This window comes from Astatotilapia calliptera, chromosome 6 (assembly GCF_964374335.1).
Source record: "Astatotilapia calliptera chromosome 6, fAstCal68.1, whole genome shotgun sequence".
Taxonomy (NCBI): domain Eukaryota; kingdom Metazoa; phylum Chordata; class Actinopteri; order Cichliformes; family Cichlidae; genus Astatotilapia; species Astatotilapia calliptera.
Window position 1 is genome coordinate 17,771,712 of NC_137427.1, and position 20,143 is coordinate 17,791,854.

At 43.0% G+C, this 20,143-nt stretch overlaps 1 protein-coding gene across 2 annotated transcripts; it reads right to left on the minus strand.

Moving 5' to 3' along the window:
* Nucleotides 1–1,259: 1,259 nt before the first annotated feature.
* Nucleotides 1,260–19,343, minus strand: smarca4b (SWI/SNF related BAF chromatin remodeling complex subunit ATPase 4b). Of its 2 annotated transcripts, none has more exons than XM_026170680.2 (34): nt 19,132–19,343; nt 18,437–18,693; nt 17,537–17,669; nt 16,465–17,007; nt 16,166–16,264; nt 15,676–15,934; nt 14,599–14,725; nt 14,254–14,427; nt 13,985–14,158; nt 13,717–13,890; nt 13,556–13,603; nt 12,972–13,102; nt 10,761–10,818; nt 10,541–10,650; nt 10,279–10,426; nt 8,959–9,122; nt 8,777–8,843; nt 8,587–8,697; nt 7,777–8,019; nt 7,573–7,686; nt 7,306–7,413; nt 7,007–7,093; nt 6,734–6,780; nt 6,474–6,640; nt 6,185–6,348; nt 5,704–5,931; nt 5,510–5,587; nt 5,191–5,409; nt 4,770–5,032; nt 4,235–4,343; nt 3,984–4,085; nt 3,501–3,633; nt 3,188–3,327; nt 1,260–2,969 (listed from the first exon to the last, which is right to left on the minus strand). In XM_026170680.2, the coding sequence occupies exons 2-34, from the start codon at nt 18,650–18,652 to the stop codon at nt 2,934–2,936; spliced, it is 4,974 nt and encodes a 1,657-aa protein (XP_026026465.1). In that variant the 5' UTR covers nt 18,653–18,693; nt 19,132–19,343; the 3' UTR covers nt 1,260–2,933. The 2 variants fall into 2 exon arrangements, with proteins under 2 accessions (XP_026026465.1, XP_026026464.1); XM_026170679.2 differs by having other exon boundaries at nt 5,671–5,931.
* Nucleotides 19,344–20,143: the final 800 nt, after the last annotated feature.

Consider the following 20,143-nt stretch of genomic DNA (forward strand, 5'->3'; position numbering starts at 1 on the left):
CCCCTTAAGGCTGTGGCTACACTGTAGCTGCCATCACCAGTGTGTGAATGTATGTGTGAATGGGTGGATGACTGGATGTGTAAAGCACTTTGGGGTCCTTAGGGACTAGTAACGCGCTATACAAATACAGGCCATTTACCATTTACCATTTATTGACATACAGTAAACTCACTGAGCCTTAGTTTTAACCAAAAAACTCGCACATCTCAACCTGTGACTCCTCTAAGCATGCTGTACATTCAGCATACTTCTGTGCTGTTTGCAAACAGTGCTGTTTGCCATCTCAGTGAAGAGTTTCTGTTTTGATTTGCTGGATCATACTTAGAGTGAGATTTTGGCAGCACAATTCTACTTTCACATTGTACTGGATGCTTTGAGCAGTAAGAATAAGAGCATTTTATGAATGCTCAGAAAGACACCTGATTTTATAGTTTAGGAATTAAAAAAGAGAAAAAAAATCACTGAAGAAGCCTGTGGGACTGTTACAACACAGTGCTAATTTTACATTATGTTTGATGCTTTGGCCATGGTAAAAACAACTGCATCTAAAACTCACTGAAGAAAGCTCAATGGGTGTATCAGGCTTAAGACAACTGACAGACCTAAAGGGCATAGGCGTGATTTTACTGTTCTACTTGTATGAGACCTCCTACTAGTGATGAAATGGAGTCATTACACCTTACAGTTGATCCTAACAGCAGGTTTGTTTGGGTCTGAAGTTAAAAATCTGCTGAAATGAAAACTACTGCCGTAGCACTTTTAGTTTGTAGACATAGGATTTAAAGAGTGTCAACTGAGACATGTAAATACCCCCAAAACCTTTAACTCAGACGAACTTACTGGCGTTTATCCTTCTGGGCTCAAGTTGTAAGAAAAATAATAAATATAGCTGATTGCCTGACGAGCAGCTGACATTTGGCATTTCAACATTAAAAACTCGTGTTTTACTTGTGAATTTTGCCTAGAGTGTTCTGAACTTTGACCTTTACAAAATACAGTCCACACATGCCTTAATGTTAGTCATAGACTACAAGGAACACAGAACTGGGCTATCCAGTGAGCAAAGACCACTTAATCCTGCTTTCTTTTTTTTATGCTTGTTAAGCTTCTTTAATATATGTTATATGGGGCTATGCAAATAAAACCAAATTGAACTAATCCATGTAACAAGCCCTTATATGTTAGTTAAAGTGACGCAAACTATCAATTACCAACATACGGACTAATTTTGATTCGTTTAACCACAGCACTACATCACACACTGTCAATAATTTATTGTTTTGTTCCAAGTTTTAGCCACAATGAAACAACACAACACAGATGCAAACACCGATGCTTTGGTTCACTCTGGTTACCTACTGTAATGAGATAAGTACAGTACTGAATTTGCAAGCTGTACATACATGCATTGACATTATAATCTGAAAATACTCTATACAGTATATCCAACACCATACGGCCGTGAGGCATTCACAAACAGAGAGGAGCTGACGTCCCTCTGGTCCTTTGTCTTAAAAATTAAAAGCAGAAAAAGTGCCAAAATAGATGAAACTGTTCTGAAATCCTAAAGTCACCACACAACAACAGAAGAACAAGTTACAGTACTCATGTATTACAACCTTGTGATTCTTGAATTCTACAATCAACAGTTGTAAGTGCTTATACTGGAAGTGTGACAGGTAAGCAGCAGCAGCAAGGTAAAGTAGGATGTTTTTATTCTGTAAAGTAGTGGAGAGTGACTGGGCCTCAGCTCCATCAAACCTCAGACAAATAACTGTGGTGTGTTGCTAAAGAGCTTCTGAGAAGTCTGGAAACACCCTGCGTACACAGCTGGCTGGCTTTCCAACCTAAACAGTCAGAAATATGAGATGTACACACACCTCAGGAATCACAGCAGGTCCAGAGACTGTTGTCACAAAACATCATCAAAGTGAGGCAGAGGTGAAACATCAGGACAGTTTGTCCAAAAATCAAACTTAATGTCTAATAGTAATAGTCTTGATGATAACATTTGAAGCTCCATATTTGGCATTTATAAGCATATGCAAACATTTAATGGTTACATAGCTGGATTCATGTATTTGTTAATAACTGTGACATGGCAGTATAGTCAAACGTAGCTCTAAATCAATAGAATATCTTGATGTTATAACCAATTAGTAAAAATAGGTACGCTGAGTCATACTATACTGGTCACAAATATACATTAAATGTTTATATATAGCTTTAAATAAATGCCAAACAGTGGAACTTTTAAAATAAAGTGACATTGCAGTACATGTTTCCATTAGACTAGAATTTGCCTCACACAAAGCTTCAGGGCATTTATCTGAAGACAGGCTGATGAAGACTCCTAGCATGTTATCTCTACACTGTTATCACATATAATATCTAGATAATTACTGAAATAGGTCTTAAATATTGGTACACTAAAATTAAAGAAGAGATCTGTTTTTAATTATAATTACACATTTTACTTAAAAAAAGATGACAATAAGGAACTTTTCCCACCTTTGCTTATTACAAACATGCACGTCCTGCTCTGTGTAGTGGGCAGCAGCTTTTAACTTGTTTATCAGAATACACCTTTATGTTACCGCCTCATGGTTTGCTGACACAGCATCTTTTGCTGTTGTGTTTTTTGTGTGCTATTCTCTTCATAGTTGTCACCAATGAAGCAGTAATTAGATTATATCTGTATACAAATATCTCAACACTCCCTGTGCAACATATATTTTATGGTATATGGAGCCATCTGATGATCACGTCTTTGCAAATGTACAGAAAGAAACTCCTCTTCTTCGACTTCTCTCGAACATATTTGACTGAGGGTGGATGGAGTGGACCGAGGCATGTTTTATTACTTTAGAAGTGTTGATTGATTTGGTGGGATATCCCTTTATACACCCTTCTCTCCTAATTCACAGTACAGTTCAGGCCTCCTCATCGGTGGCACTTGGGGAGCGCTCCTGAAAAAAGGAAACAGAGATATGTTTTAGTTGACTGGGAAAGACTTCTAGTTTCACACATTTTACAGGTTTCCTGAGATATCCTGCAAACTAAGAAACAAAAAAACCAAACGTGTATATTTGTGCATCTACCTGCACTGAGCAAAAAACTATCAACCCCATAAAAATTCCCCACACAAATGCTTGCAAGGTTTAAAGGAAAATGACAAAAAAGTTACCTCTTCCTGCTCATCCTCAGAGTCATCATCACTGACGACCGGCTTTGCTCTGGTGCGTCCCGTCCGTCTGCTGCGTCCCTTCCCTCGATCTCCACCTTTATCCTTCCTGCTCAGACGGATTTTCACCTTCACTGAACGGGCTGGAAATCAACACACATGGAAAGAACATGTTGTCAGAGTAATCATACAGAGAATTTTGAGATGTTTGCCAGAGGACATAAAAGGACAAACTCAATCTAAATCAGTTAGGACACAGTCAAATACAACTGAACAGTTTCTCCTCTTTATGCACGACATGCACAGGCATGCTCACATTCGGACTCTGATCCTTCCTCCTGCTCTTCCTCCTCTTCTTCACTCTCCTCTCCCTCACTTTCCTCCTCTTTCTCGATCTTCTGCCTCAAGCTGGTGAATACCGACTGTAGAACGATGGAGTCCTCGTATATCTGCTCATAAACACAGCGGGCAGATGCTGATTATGATCATGTGGCTGCAGGGTAAAGCATTCAGCCTCAACACATCATTTAAACACTAATCATTTATCAGCAACTAGTAATTAAATGTCTGATACATTGCCCTGCATGATGAGTTTTCCGATGAGGTCTTTTATGCCTTAATGCGACCTCAGAGTGCTCGCTTTCGTCAGCTTTAATCAGGCTTCACTTTCAACTGTAATCCATCCACAGGAACTAATATGTACCAGTTAAATAACACAAATTCTGATTCAGATTTGTCTTGTGCAAGTAAAAAACAAATAAAACAGCAGGTGTTTTTCTATACAGCACATCTGTCTCACCAGCGACCCCTCCAGGTTGAAGGTCTGAGCATTCTGGAAGAGCAGCATGACGTCTCTCTCCAGGTCACCCAGACTGCGGTAGCGATGACTTCGAATCCTCTCCTAACATTGAAGACGCAGCACAAACATTGGGTATGTAAGCGAGAGAATAACACACCAAGCGAGTCTGTTAACCTTTAAACACGTTTTTTTTTTAATGTGCTCTGCTGCAGGAATGAAAACATGTTACAAATAACACTATTTAATCTTACCTTGATCTTCCTGAAGTCTACCGGCTTGCGGATGAGTTCGTAGTACTCGGGCAGCTCTTTTCGAGACGGCAGCTGGATGAACACCTCGCTCAGCTGACGCCCACTGGCGCTGCAGGACATGACATTATTATCACGAGACCAAATATCTGAAATATGTCTGCAATATCAATCCAATTGATCATAGCTCTCAAAGCGAGTTTGCTGTTGGCTATTTATTAAAAGTGTTACAGGGTTTTTTGCCACCCCAGACACGTGAATGTGTTTAGTCCAGTCAAAATATAAACTGCCACCCCGGTCTTCCTAAAGACCAAACCTAACAACTGCTATCAGATCCTCTTATCATTATATACATTTGGCATAATCTTCAGTCTCAGCATTCATGAAATCACTTTGTGACATCATGGGGGCTACAATCTGGGGTTTTTACCCCTTTCTCATGACACAAAGAAAGCCTGGCAGGTTGAACTTTCTTTCTAAATAGACTAAAATGACTGAAAAAAAGTTTCAGATTTTCCACAATCACAATTTCTGCTACCTGTCTTTGTATTTGATGACAGCGTCCACAATTTTCTTCATCTTTTTTGTGAGGGTGGGAGGATTTGGTGAGAGTTTTTCGACAGGTGGCCGTCCCCTCTTCCTCTGCCTCTTCCCATCATCATCTTTATCCCCCCGTCCACGTCCCCCTATGGAAGAGGAGGGACCAGGGAGATCCAGGTCACGGTCTCGCTTCCTCTTGCGGGTCGTCTTTTTGTGCCGCACCTCTTCCTCCATCTCCTCCAGTGTGCCTTCCTCTATCGCCTGAACAGGGAAAGATACAGAGTGAGAGATTAGCATATAAGTGTTAAAATTACCCCCCCCCCCCCCCCACACACACACACACAAATTTGCCTTTTCCTCCAGAAAGCCAGTTAGTTTAGAAGCCAATTTATATCCTGAAATCTTTGTCTCAGGCGCACCTTGAGCCACTGCTTCTCAGTCAGCGAATCGCTGTAGTCCACTTCCTTCCGTTGTCGGGAACCTCGGCCAAACATTTTCTCCTCCTCTTCCTCACAGGTAAGTCGCTCAACCTCAGCATCGTCCTTCATGATCCACGTGGGCAGCTCGTCCTCCTCCATCAGCCGTGGTTTTCGTCGTGGGTTACGAGCCTCCTCGCGGCGTCGGTCCAGGTCCATACGCTACGGAAGCAAGAAGAAGAAAACACAGGGAAAGATGTGGGGACACAATATTATTGCGCGGTTGAATCTTTACCTCACATTCAAACACACAGAAACTCACCATGAACAGCTCGAACTCCTCTTCACTCCTAGCAATCATCTGGTTGACCGTCTCATCATCTGGCACCTCATCCTCCTCCTGAATACAGCAGACACACAATGGCAGGTAGAGCAGAGGAAAGCACACTCTTTAAATTGTGTGTTGGCGATGCACGCACACACATTCATGTGTAGGCACACGTCTTGACCCCAGACCTCGTCTTGCTCCTCGTGCTCCAGGATGGCCTGCAAAAAGGCCCTGCGCTCGTGGCTGGAAGACTTCTGGTCGAACATGCCGGCCTGAATAACTTTTTGATCCACATTTAGTTTGTATTTGGCCGCTGCCAGGATTTTCTCCTCGACACTGTTGACTGTACAGAGACGTAGCACGCGTACCTCATTTTGCTGACCAATGCGGTGAGCTCTGTCCTGTGCCTGCAAGTCCTGGGTAGGAGAGAAAGATAAAGAAAGTTAAGCTGTGGAGCCCAAACCTTGCCATTTCTGCTTTCACTGTCAATAAATTGTGAACACTACAATATTAAATACTGAAACCTAAATATCTTCCCCAGTATTCTGAGGACAGACCCTGGACTTTTATCTTCAGCCTCTAAGTGCAAAAAAAAAAGGCAAATCAAAGCTGATATGAGCTTGAATGCTGATTTGATTAAAAAAAAATCAATATAAATATGCATCACACCTGATGTGGGTTCCAGTCGGAGTCAAAAATAACTACAGTGTCGGCAGACTGCAGATTGAGGCCGAGGCCTCCAGCCCTTGTGCTCAGGAGAAAAATAAAGTACTCTGACTCTGGGTCATTGAATGTCTTCAGTAACATTCCTCTATCCTCAGCCTTTGTTGTGCCTGAGAGGTATGAAGGTGGGAAATAAGAGGAAATGCAGGCAATAATTCACAAAAAAGATAAACCAAAGGGAAACTAATAAAAAGGGGACAACAAGAACTGATACGCATACAGATCAGTGTCTCACCATCCAGACGCAGGTATTTGAAGTTACGGTAGGCAAAGTAGTCCTCCATGATGGTCATGAGTGAGGTCATCTGACAGAAAAGCAGCACTTTGTGGTTTGTGGCTCTCAGCTTTGGCAGAATTCGATCCAGCACCTCAAACTTTCCCGATGCCCGATACAGGTCAGGACTGAGGGAGCGAAAGGAGGATATTTTTTTTACAAAGGCTGCAGTTTGTTTGTGTGTGTTTGAGATCAGGACCTAAAGAGGAAGCAGTACTTACCCCTGAACTATCCCACCAGAGAATCCTAAATGTTCAGAGAAGGATTCCTACAAACACAATGTACAACCGAACATTTCAGTTCAACGGTGGCTTTATTTTGATGACTGTTAGCTCACTGACACATCAAACAGAAGTCAGAAATGGCTGCTCTTATCCTCAGAAATTCTCTTTATTATAATAACAAAGAGAACCTCTGATGATAAGAGCAGGACTGAGAAACACAGGCAAATAACTACAGACAAAGTATTTATGTGTCGGGCTCGTCAGTGTTACCTCTATTTGCTGAAACATATAAGGGTGATTGCAGATCTTCCTCAGCTGCATGATGGTGTTCATCAGTGTCTTCGTGCCCCCTTTACCCTATTGACCGTGATATGATAAAAATGTTTTTACTGCTAATAACTGGGAAGTGTGGGGCGTGGACTTGAAGTACATGCAAAAAAAAAAATCCAACATGGAAAGAAAAGCGTCTGGACTTTCTTTCCAAGCTCCTTAGACTACGATGACCTGGATGACTGAGAACCTTCACAGACATAATACAATACAATACTTCAAATTATGTGTTCCTTCACCTTCTTGTCTTTCTCTGATCCATCAGTGAGCAGGACTCCCTTGGCCTGCATGTGCCTGTAGAGGACTCTCTGAAGAGAAGACATGTCACACTTGATCACATACTCCACCTGAGGGATAGGAGAAAAACATGAGTTTCCATTAAGCATGAATGCACAACATCAGAACAGAAAACCTTCATTTTCTATACGTCTCCTCAAGAAATGATGCTAAAGAAAACAAGAGCTGCTTAAACGGGATGTTGCCTTTACAGTGCGTGTGAAACATGCCTTTTCTGGAAGCTGTGCCTCCACCTCCTTCTTCAACCTCCGTAACAGGAAGGGGCGTAGCACTTTATGGAGACGACGAATAATCAGAATTGTCTCCTCTTCATTAAGATCCACCTGAAGCGGAAGAAAGAGAAATTTCACACTCTTATTTAGCAAAACAGACCCCTGCTGCAACCTCAAAACTCTTCCTATATTTCTGCACACCTTCTCTCCAGTCATAGCGAAAGGGGCGTTAAACCACTGTTCGAAGGTGCTGCAGCACTTGAAGATAGTGGGCAAGAGGAAATTGAGCAGCGCCCACAGCTCAGGAAGTTTGTTCTGCAGCGGCGTCCCCGTCAGCAAGACGCGCCGCGGAGCAAGGTAATGGGTGTTCAGGACCTGGGTCAGTTTACAGTGGTGGTTTTTCATGCGGTGGCCTTCGTCTACAATCATGTACTTCCAACGGATCTGAAGGAAAGAAGAGGATCACGTGGGCGAAACCACAGTGCCAATACCCTGTATCACTGCTCCTGTCCAGCCACATCAAACCAATAACTGAAAGTGCGTAAAAGGAGGATTTTTTTTTGTCCACTTTGTCCTGATGACTCAAGTTGGCCCAGTCCCAGGCTAGTACCTGTAACCATCACATGGGAAAGCCTTGCCTGAAGCGCAACACCCACCTGTGAGCACAGTCAGGAACCCTATATGACTACATGAGTGCATAGCAGCATGATGGTCACAGAGGACAGTGGGAGACGTGGTTTACAGGTCGTGTCAGTGTGTTGCAGGACCTAGGAGAGAGAGCACTGAGATGCAGGGGGAGGTCAGATTGGCCAGACTCAAAAACTTTTAGAGGATTTGGGGGGATTTAAGGAGCCAAAGACACAAAAACCTTAAGTAAAACAGAAGTATGATTAATAAGGTATGAAAAGAAACAAAATGTTTTTAATCTGTAAAGGAAAATCTACGCCATCACAGCCTCAATGTGTTCGCTCATTTCCTTGAGTCCGTGTTTGTCCGTGCAGTCAAACTCACCTTGGCCAGTACTTGTTTGTCCTTGATGATGTACTCATAAGTGGTGAGCAAAACATTAAACTTGCCACTACGCAGCTGAGGGACAAACGCTCTTCTAGCAGCAGGAGACCCCTAAAAAAAAAGGTTCAATATCTCAATAATTCTTTAGAAGATTTTAAGATAAAGACAGGCACGCCCATTTTTGTGTTACCTTGTAAGACACTTTAACGACTGATGGCGCCCATTTGTCAAATTCATACACCCAGTTAGAAAGAGTTCTGTCAATGAGAGACAGCTTACGTGTAGTTAAACAATTTATTACCGGTACATTCGTCTTTATTTAAGTGCTGTGCAGGACTGAAACACTGTCATAGCAAAAGCGTGCGAGCTCACGAAAGAGGTACAATGATGAGGTAGGGTCCGTTGAGCCGTTTGTGCTCCATGAGGTATGTGATGAGAGCGATAGTCTGGATGGTTTTTCCCAGACCCATCTCATCGGCCAGGATCCCATTCAGGTTGTTGTTGTAAAGAGAAACCAGCCACTCCAAACCTTTAATCTGAAAGTCAAAAAAAAAGGAGGGGGTTATTTATTACTGCTTTGAAATCTGAGAGACTCTGTTTCCTATGATGTCCCACTTCAATGTAAAGTCCTACTTTTTAAGAATCTGCCAAAAAGGACACTCACATAGAAAATCGTAAAAAAAACATCCCAAGAAAATAAGAAAACATTAATGTGGGCATTAAAGAAATACTTATTTTATTGAAACAAATAGAATATTGATGGCAATGGTATAAGAATCTATGGGGGTACACCTATAGTAGTTTTTGAGTGCATGCTGGACAGATGGCTCAACAAATCTATAAGATTTACTATAAATTAAAGAAAGAATTAATTGGGTCTGAACAAATTTGAGGAGAAAGGCTAACAGAAAAGGCAAAAATAATAGATAAGTAGTGGAAATAGTCAAAAGAAATTATGAAAGAATAAAATAGAAAACGTTAGCCCCCCCAATAGACCCTATGACAGCTGCCCCCCTAAAGAGAATAGATAGACGGATGCAAAATAGAAAAGCCTATATTAAAAAATTCTACCCCTTCCATCCATCCATTCGCTTCCACTTATCCTTTTCAGGGTTGCAGGGGGCGCTGGACCCTATCCCAGCTATCATAGGGCGAGAGGCGGGGTACACCCTGGACAGGTGGCCAGTCTGTCGCAGGGCTAACACACAGAGACAAACAACCATTCGCACTCACATTCACTCCCACATTCACACCTATGGGCAATTTAGACTAATCAATTAACCTATCCCCACTGCCCACTACCCCTCCGCCTCAAATTAATTTGAAAATCCTACCTTGTTTTGTAAGAAAGAGCGTTTCTTTGTAAGTCAGCAAACTTACAAATTCAGCAGAGGATCAAATAATTATCTCCCCCACTGCATTTTGTAATAAAAAGCCTGAAAACCACTGAATTATGGCAACCTTCAAATTAATTCGCCTTTTAATGTCTCTATGTCTTTAATTAATATGGCAACAACCAGAAGAAGAAGCAGAGTAAGTGCATAATTTCCTTTGGGATTATTAAAGTATTCTGATGAAGTATAAACAATATCCAGTCCTGACCAGCGTGCAGCTAAAGATGTAAAATGTCTGAACTGCAGGATTTGTCAGTGCTTCGTGTACTTGCTTGTGCTTGTGCTTGTGCGTGTTCACCTGATACTGTTTAAGCTGCCCATTTATCAACAAGCTGGACTGTTTCTCCACCTTCTCTGTGACAGCGTGAGCCACAGAGTAATACGACTGGAGTCCTCGAGCAAACGCTGCACCGCTATACTCATCGTCCACGTCCTGTTTAGCATTTCTGTAAAATGACACGTAAAGTCTTAATCAGTCACAAAATTAATGACATTTGGTGGAATTCGCTGTATTTAAACAGCACATACGTTGCACAAAAATGAACGTTACATGAACTCACTCAATGATGTGTCGGACGTCCACCTCTGACACATCTTCACTGTCTGGGTCTGTAATCTTCATCTTGTCCTCTACTGGAGCTGCCGAAGGCTGAGGCTCCTCTTCTTCCTCCTGAGAGACAGCATGTGAACTAAAAGTTGCTTTTAACTCCCACTGGATGAACGAATATGAAGTGGCTTCAAACACATCTCACAAAAAAATAAAAAAATAATTAAACCAACCTCCTCCTCTTCCTCCTCCTCGCTGTCTTCACTGTCTGAGCGGGGAGCCACCTCATATCTGGACAAATTTACATAAATACACTTTGAAAAAATTTGTCCCTTGATATTGTCCTTTAACGCTGAAAGTAGCTGTCAGGGAACGACAAAACCGCTGAATGACAAATAATGACAAAGAGAAGATTTTGCTGTTCTTGAACATTTTGAATAAGTGGGGCAGAAATGTATATATGAGACTATTTTGTTAAAAACTACATTTCTCCAAATGATTTAATCATCCGTAAAGCTCAATCTCTATCTGTGCTGCGGGTGTCGTTATGCTCAGCTGTGTCATTTTAAGTAAATGCTAATCACTTGTACAGTTAGTATGTGGTTGTGTGAAATTTTGAACAATTGGACAGATCGCCAGTCTATCGCAGGGCTAACATACTGAGACAGAGTCAAAGGAGCTTGCAAAGAAAAGCGTCTGGACTTCTTTAAGTTGCTTGAAGACGTTTCACCTCTCATCCGAGAAGCTTCTTCAGTTCTAAGGTCAAATGGTGGAGAGTCCCAGATATAAACCTAGTGGGAGTGACCCCCCACAGAGGGACAAAAGGACCCCCTGATGATCCTCTAATCGCCTGAGCTAAGGTGTGAAAATGGGTGTGGGTCTGGGGAGGGAACTCAAAACTGGATTATAGATGGTGTCAGGAGAGTCTTCTCCAAGCATTTCAGACCCAGCAACACGCTCAGACAGAAACTGGTTCACCCGAAAGACAAAACTCCTAAACACAAACTTAACAATGTGGTGTATGCTGTACAGTGCAGCGAGGAATGCCCAGACCTCTACATTGGAGAGACCAAACAGCCACTTCACAAGCGCATGGCACAACACAGAAGAGCCACCTCCACAGGACAAGACTCAGGAGTCCATCTGCATCTTAAGGATAAAGGACACTCTTTCGAGGATGCCAATGTTCACATTTTGGACAGAGAAGACAGATGGTTTGAAAGAGGAGTGAAAGAAGCCATCTATGTCCACTGTGAGCGACCATCTTTGAACAGAGGCGGGGGTTTATGACACCAACTCTCTGCCATCTATAATCCAGTTTTGAGATCCCTTCCCACACGCTTTAACACCCACTCACATCCTGGGCCATCTGACCTCAGGAATTCGCATGATAAGGTGGGGCCAGGTTTCACAATGAGCTCACCTGAAACTCTGGCTGATTGGGACCCACACCCATTTTCACACCTTGGCTCATGTGATTAGAGGATCATCAGGGGGTCCTTTTGTCCCTCTTTGGGAGGAAACTCCCACTAGTTTTAAATCTGGGACTCCCCACCATTTGACCTTAGAACTGAAGAAGCTTCTCGGATGAGAGGTGAAACGTCTTCAAGCAACTTAAAGAAGTCCAGACGCTTTTCTTTGCAAGCTCCTTTGATTACGATGACCTGGATGACTGAGAACCTTCACAGACATATACTGAGACAGACAACTATTTATACTCAAATTAACACCTAAGGCCAATTTAGAACCACCAGTAAAACTAACGTGCATGTCTTTGGACTGTGGAAGAAGCCGGAGCACCCAGAAAGCACCAACAGGGAGAACATGCAAACTCTAGACAGGAAGGCTCCAGCCAGCGAATTCAAACCCAGGACCTTGTTGCCACGAGATAACACGCCGCTCTTCCACCCCTTAACTAAAAGTGTTGTCTGTGCTGTGTGTTTTGTCTGTCCTAGACATAGCTTTTCACCAGATTTTTTTGTCCTTTGGTGCATTAAAAATAAAAGTAATACGCATATCTATACTCCTCAAAAGCTGTAGATCACTGCACATGAACTGAAATCAGTTAACAAAAGAAAAGAACAAAAGACAGGCTAGTTTGATGTTTTTTTTCTATGAAAAGTGTGGAGTCAACTGAAGAACCTTTGTAATGTAACGACATAATTGCAAGTGTAATGTAATTACAGTTTTAATGAATTTGAAATGAATTACACCCAACAGGCTGTGTGATATCACCATACCCTCAAACATCAAAGAATGATCCCTCTATCCTTGATCCTGAATGTTTGTGTTAAGATCTACCTAAGAGACTGTGTTCAGTATAAGACGTGCAGAAAAATTAATAACCTGTAAACATCATCTCTCTGGGCAATTGCATTAAAACATTTATACGTCTTTTCTATAAACATTTGCACAAGTTCCTTCCTCTTTGCATCCAGACTCACCCAGGGTTCATCTCCAGCCAAGTTTCCAGCTGTCCAGCTTTGGGAGCGTCCACCCCTGTCAGGATATTCCCACTGTCCACGTGGATGACCTTCACCGGCAGGTCACTCATCTGACTCGTCTCATCTAGAGGCTGCAGGAGTAGAGAGGGTTTGTTTAAGACTTTAAATGCCGACAGAGATTCAGATGGTTAATCACTGGCGCTGCAGCTATTTGATCAAACAAACAAGTTCACAGTATCAAGCAAATTCCCAATTATTTGTAATTCAGTACAACACGTGCTCTATAAATATTTTTTACAGCGAAACCACTTTGCTTTCTTGTTGTGATAAAGTCCAGGTGTTTATCATTGTGCTCAGTCAAATAGCGGGTGATATTTTGCTTGTTTTCCGAGTAGCAAAAGGCTTTTGTTTGGTCTCCTGTTGCGGGTTACCATGTCATGTGATGTCAGCGCCGTTTGTGCCTGATGAGAATCGAGCTGAAGAAATGATTCCCCGCAGTGAACAGTGACTTAAAACTGCAGCTTCTACTCCTGTACCATGTCTTTATCTCTACAGTCTTCATTAAGGCTTCTGCATTTGCTCACCTCTCCATCAGGACCCATAGCAGGAGTCTGACCCTCTGCATTCTCCACCTGCAACATAAGGGAAAAATAAGTAATCAGGTTATACGTGACAGAACATAATCAGAAACAAAAATCAGTGTTACGCAGACTTTACAGTGGAGTGTCTGTGTTTGTCGGTGTACCTTCTTCTTTTTCTTTTTCTTCTTTTTCTTCTCCTTGAGGGCCTGTGCAGCTTTGTGAGCTCGGACCAGCTCTGTGAGGTTTGCAACGTACTCGTCGGTCTGCTGCAGCAGGTAGGCCAAGCGCTTATCCTTCTTCTGGTCGATGAGTTTGCGGTAGCCCTCCTCATCCTCAGCCTGGGTAAAAAATATGGTACAATGTGTAGGAGGGATTTGTGTACTGCTACGTTCGTGATGGGCATTAAGTGATATTATAGTTTCTTCTTTTTACCATGAGCCTCCTCATCCTCTCTTTCTCAATACGCTCATTCTCCTTCTTCTGCTCCCGCTCGGTGTTGGCGTGGTAGGTGGCCACAGCTTTGGTCAGTTTCTGGATTTTGCCTGTGATCGAACGGTGGTACTCCTTGAAGTCTTTGGCGTGCTGAAGGATGCTGTTGAGGTACTCCTTTGTTTAGATTGGATGAAGGACAGAAAGAGATTATCAGTGAGAAGCAAAACTTTAAAAAAATATCACAGTTAACCTCGAAGTTTGGGCTCAACCTGATGTTTTTGTCTACGTTTGCGTTCTTGTTCAATCTTCTGCTGTTTCTCCAGTTTCTCTGTGATGCGGGCTTCGCGGAGAGACTGTCGCTTGCTTCGCTTGTAGGCCTTGGCATCAAGGGCGGTCTCTAGAGCTGTGTCACGGCGCATACACACCACCACCTCTTGACGCAGCTTTTAGAGAGAGAGAGACACAATAGAAAACACACAGAAAGTGTAAACTCACCAGCAGAACCATCCACACTGAAAACACACACACAAACCGTAATGGTCTCTGATTCACCATAACTGCCAACGATGCATTACTGTTAAGGTTCGAGGTGAGGATGTGACTGTAGTGCATACCTGTCTCTGGAAGTTAAGTAGTCGCAGGGCTTTGAGCTCTATGGTGGCTTTGGTTCGTAAATCACCAGCCAGAGAACCCGGTAGATTCTCTAGCTCAGCAATGCGATGGGTTATACGAGCTTGTAACCTGAAGAAGCAGGTACAACGAGTAGTTATATCCCAGAAAAAAATGTTGTTTGTGCAGGAGCTGATGGTGAGAATTATGAAACATCAAAACCACAACTACCATAGCACACAGAAGAGAAAAGGTACTACTGAGATATTAACAGCCTTTAGTCTAGGTGTGTAGAAGTATGCTAACACTAACATTGTGCCATACAACTAAATAAGAACTAGAAAACCAAAGTTCCCTTCAGAGAGAGGGGTGCATTGAAACCAGGACAAAAACAAAATCACTTTGCAACTGTGTGAAGTGTTTGAGGTGTTGGAGTCGAGAACTTTGCCAGTGGAGTGCCGACATCTTTAAAAGATTTACAGATGACATGCTAGGTCCTTACTCCAATGAGCTGTCAATCATTTAAATAAAAGAACTGATGACATATTACACAACGCAGAGGCAACTTAGTGCAGGCACGAGTATTCATGTATGGGCTTTGAACTTTAGCTTTAACTTTGGTGTGACTTATGCAAACAAGTTTGAAAGTCATGAGGTTTGTGATCAGAAAGATTACATAGAAAGAGTCGAGCCAAATTTGTGGGAATTTGGTGGAAAGGCAAGTGGAAAAGGAAGAAATGATTCAATTCTGGTGTGGAAAAAAACAGCAAAACTGGGTTTGATAGAAGATTTGCTTCCCAAATGTCGATGCAAAAAAATGATGTATTGTTTTGTACTTTTGATTTTTTTGTACTATATTATAAACATAAGATAGAAAATATACAAGAAAAAGCTTGTGGTAAATATTATATGCTTTAAAAGTTTTAACACAAAGTAAAGTAGGCCATCTCTAAATATATGTACTGATTATGGTACATATACAACCCTTAAGAGTCAGATAACTAAAGCTCAATTTAGCTATTTTGTTCAACAGATAAATAAATGGGACAGAGGATAGCGCATCCCCCAAAAGACTTGGTTACCTGTACTCCCTCTCCTGCAGTATCTCCACGGGGTCGAGGCCACAGGGTTTCTGAATGGGTGTAATGCGGTTCTGTTTGGCATGGTAAGGCATCATGGGAGTAGGCTGCGCAGGCTGGCCGGGAGACTGGGTCTGCGGGGGCATCACCGGGGAGGCAGCCGGCGGAACTGAAGGGGGAGCAGGAGATGGCCGGCCAGTGGGCTGAGGGGGGATGAGTTTTTGTGGAGCGTTGGAGGGGGCTGCTGCATTCACCATGGGGCCTGGAGGAAAGTGTAGTGAGGAAAAGTCACTGTGGTCTACACAAAATGATGAACGTCTAAAGGAAAATTAGGAATTACAGCAGAACTAACACTGCACGACAGCATAGTTCATCTCTTCTATCAGCACTTAGTCGGCCGTTTTTACACTAACAGCCTAACTAGGTTTCAACAAAGATGCTCCTAGTGAAGAGACAGTCAGTTTTCACAAGGTCTTATAGCAGCACCACGTACCTTCGGGCCATGACTTGGGAGGTCCATTAGTATTTTGACCCTGCATCCCAACTGGGGTTCCTGATGGGCCGGGGGGAGGCATATTTGGACCCATCATTCCTAAGAAATCAAAGAATGCAGATTGAATACGGCTGATATCCATAACAAGGCCTTGTTAAAATTTTAGAAACAATACTGTGGGAGATTTATGAAACGCTGAGGAAGACTTAAAGTGGAGGTGTGAATTAGTCTTCTATGTATTCACCCTCAGGTTATAAGAAACAGTACTGCTATTTCGGACATTCCTCATGCTTGCTCACCGTGACCTCGGCTGTAGCCTGAGCCCATTGGCCCTGGCCCTGGTCCTGTTGGACCACCTCCTGGCCCTCCTCCAGCTCCGGGAGCCAGACTAGGCATGGGCTGCTGCATCCCTGGCATTGGCCTCTTTCCTTGGACAGCTATTTGAAGGTGGTCTGGGAGGGGCTGTCCCCGGGCTAGCATCTTATAAGCCATGATCTGGGCTCTAAGTTGGTGAAGCTGGTTCTGGTTAAAGGGAGTTGGACCACCAGGACCTCCAGGTCCCGCAGGGCCGCTGGTATCAAGGCCAGGACCAAGGCTAGGGACACTGGGGCCAAGACTGGGTCCAGGGCTTGGACCTGGTCCAGAACTGCCTGGAGGGACGGGTCGGTTATTAGGACCCAAAATGTGCTGATCTCCACTGGAGCCATCTAATGGTGTAGAGGCAGAGCCAGGACCACCAGAGGAAGAGGAGGAAGATGATGAGGGCATAAGGGGCCCAGAGGGGGGACCATTTGAAGGGATGGGACTTGAGTGATCAGAGCCACCTAATGGAGAGTGGTAGCCTGGAATACACAGAGAAAAAGGCAGGCAGGTAGAGAGAATCACTCTCTACGGGTCCTCAAAGGAAAATTTGATAATAATCTTACAGTCTTCAAGCCAAGCACAAAACACAAAACTTATCATCGTACCAAACCTGAGGCAAACTCTAACAAACAATAAATTATTGTCTAAATTTGATCAAATCCTGGATTATTATTATTATTGTTATGATTATTTCCAGGAGATTGTTAACTGTGATTCACCACGTTAAGCCTGTCTATATCCCATCCTTACAGCACAGAGCAGGCTGTCTTTGTCTGAGCCAGACTGAGCCATGACAGTTGTATATCATTCAGTATTTCAATAATGAAACAGTGAAACGGTTTTCATGGTTCATGTTACAGCTGGTGACAACAGAGACACTCCCCTCTGAGCCAGTCAGGACACATAGTCACACCACTGCCGTTAAGTCATGCTTAAAAGCCGTCACATGTCTTACGCAATGTAGGAATTAAGCAAATTGCTTAAGAATGGTTTAGGTAACATGCCTACCTTGTGAGTGTTGGTCTAGAGGACTGGGTGGGGGGCCCATACCACTGTGCCCGCCCTGTCTCACTGACAGTCCCTTCATCTGACTTAAACGGCTCTCCTCACTCAAGCTTTTCTCGTGCAAACCCTCCATGGGCTGTGGGAGGAATCAGACAGTACTGAAGTTAAACACTATCAGTTTTGTCAAAAGTCGCCATTGCAGAGGATTTGCAGAAGTTTCACTGAGTTAAAAAGCAAATACCAAAGGCAAAACTTAAGTAAGCAGAAGCATAGTTATATGAAAAAAAAAACATGTAGAGTAAGAGCAGTTAACCAATGTCAAGTCAAACATGTTCGATTTTTGGGTCAAATATGGAAGAGGAGCATTGATTGCTCACAGGCACAGGTGCTACTTAGTGCATATCAAGTTTTCAACTCTCAGTGAATAATAATGTTTAGAAAAAAACACTGAAATAAATCACGTACCCGTAGTTAGTGGAACAAATCAATGGTTTTCTTAGGTTAAATATTTCTGATACATTCTCCTTCAAGCTTAGCTAGTAGTTAATCATTTATTTAGTGAATAAATATTAGATAATATGTGTGTCTATTAACATTATACTGATATTTAGATCTAATAACTACAAAGAGCAAAATTAAGCATGATGAAAACATCAAATTTAAATGAAGATGGAAATCTGAAGATGAAAATGCTTGAAAGCTTTGCTGTACATGTGCATCATCTACACTTCATTCTTAAGCAAGTGAAATTAATGTTTAAATCCTTTCTGTTTAAGAGTCACTGTAAATCTGTAGCAATGAGGTTTAAAAAGTAATTGCTGACAAACTGCGGTTCCCTAAAGGACGGCAACACGAGCAGCTGCTGAGAGCGTCTCACTGGGACTGCTGCCTGAATGCCCTTACTTTGTGCAGAGGGTGCATGCTGTCCGGGCCATATCCAGAGGGCCCTGGCTGGGAGTGTCCAGAGGAGGGAGGACCAGGGCTGGGGCCCATCATACTGTGAGAGGAGCCTGGGGAGGGTCCGGGGCTGGGGCCAAGCATAGCCCCAGGAGAAGGACCCGGACCAGGGGAGGGACCAGGGCGAGGGGTGCCTCCCATGGGGGGATCAGGTGTTGACATGATCGCCTGGGATCTCCTGCTCCTGGATGAGCAGGAGGGACCTGAGAGAAGGAAGAGAAATGACAAATTTCAGTAAGAGGGCAATGAAATATGCACCAATTACTTATCTGAGAAGGAAGTAATAAGGTTTTGGTTTGGACAATTAAAAAATCATGGCAATAAAGTCTGCATATGACTTCAGCTGCATTTCTAATAAATGATGAGGGTGCACAGTCTTTGCGGGATAGGGGTGAATTTTTGTCCAGCCTATCAGATGTAGACTCTCTGTTCGCCAGCTGCGCTGCACCAAATCACCCGTTGCGCGCATATGCAATTACAGCTGCCGGGTCTACCACTGAACTTGAGCTGAAGACGGGGAAATACAGTAAATTATGCACAAGAGCCCGTGCTGCTGAGAATCTTTTCACTCTGGCATGAAAGGGTGTCTCGTTAAATATAAAAAAGGGGAATGGCGGACTGTGCTTGTGCGACAGACCTACCCGCATCAACAGGATTGGCAGTCCTGGGTGGATTTCTGCGCTCCCGAGCTGATATTTGCGGGTGATGAAGGAAGATGCAGCAGTTGTCGCAATTAGCCTACTCACCCTCTTTGTAATCTGCCTGCAAGCGTTGATTTCTTTCACCGACGTGGCTCGAGCGCCCCCCTCCACAGCTCCTATGACCGAATGTCTAGTCACGGCCGCACGGCAGCGCGCATGCGTGCGCAGAGACGGCAAACCTGTACTCGGCGTGCATCAACCCTGAATTCTTGTTTGAAAATCCAAAATAATCGTGGAATATTAAATGTCGAGATAACCTGTGGCTAGATTTCACCCACAACAGTGAAATCGTGAACGGTGGCTGTGAACACAGGTATTAGAATCACGCGACTTAATAACTGCAACCTTCAAAAGCAACACACACAACCAAAATACACCGTTTTCTGCAGTGCACATTTGGCATTTTTAATTTTGAGAATTTATTGTGAGGTTTTGCACTTTTCATTCATTGCCTGCTTTCTTTTAAATATGCAGTGTTATCCCGTTTTTTTTAATTTAGTCTCGATTCTGTAAAGCACAAAAAATAAATAAATAAAAAAATACATACTGCATGCTTGTTTTCCCCCACAATTTAAAATACAATAAGTGGTGTCATGGTGGCGTAATGATGTGGAGGATATTTATCATATATTATTTAAATGTCACAGCCTGCCTTGGTGTTGTTGAACTGATGATAAAGTCACTGTACTCATATCGCCTTCAAAGTCCAACATCTTTGAGATGTGGTGGAACAAGAGATTCAAAACCTACAAATCTGCATTAACTGTGTGATGCAATCATGTGATATGGACAACAATCTCAGGAATGTTTCCAGCACCTTGTTGAGGGCTCCAACGTGGTATTAACAAGGTGTGAGTAATGAAATTATATGCCACATGTTACTTCAGCATCTGCTGCATAAACTTTACAACAAGCGTATTTGCTCTGACCCTGCTAACTACAGAACATTGAA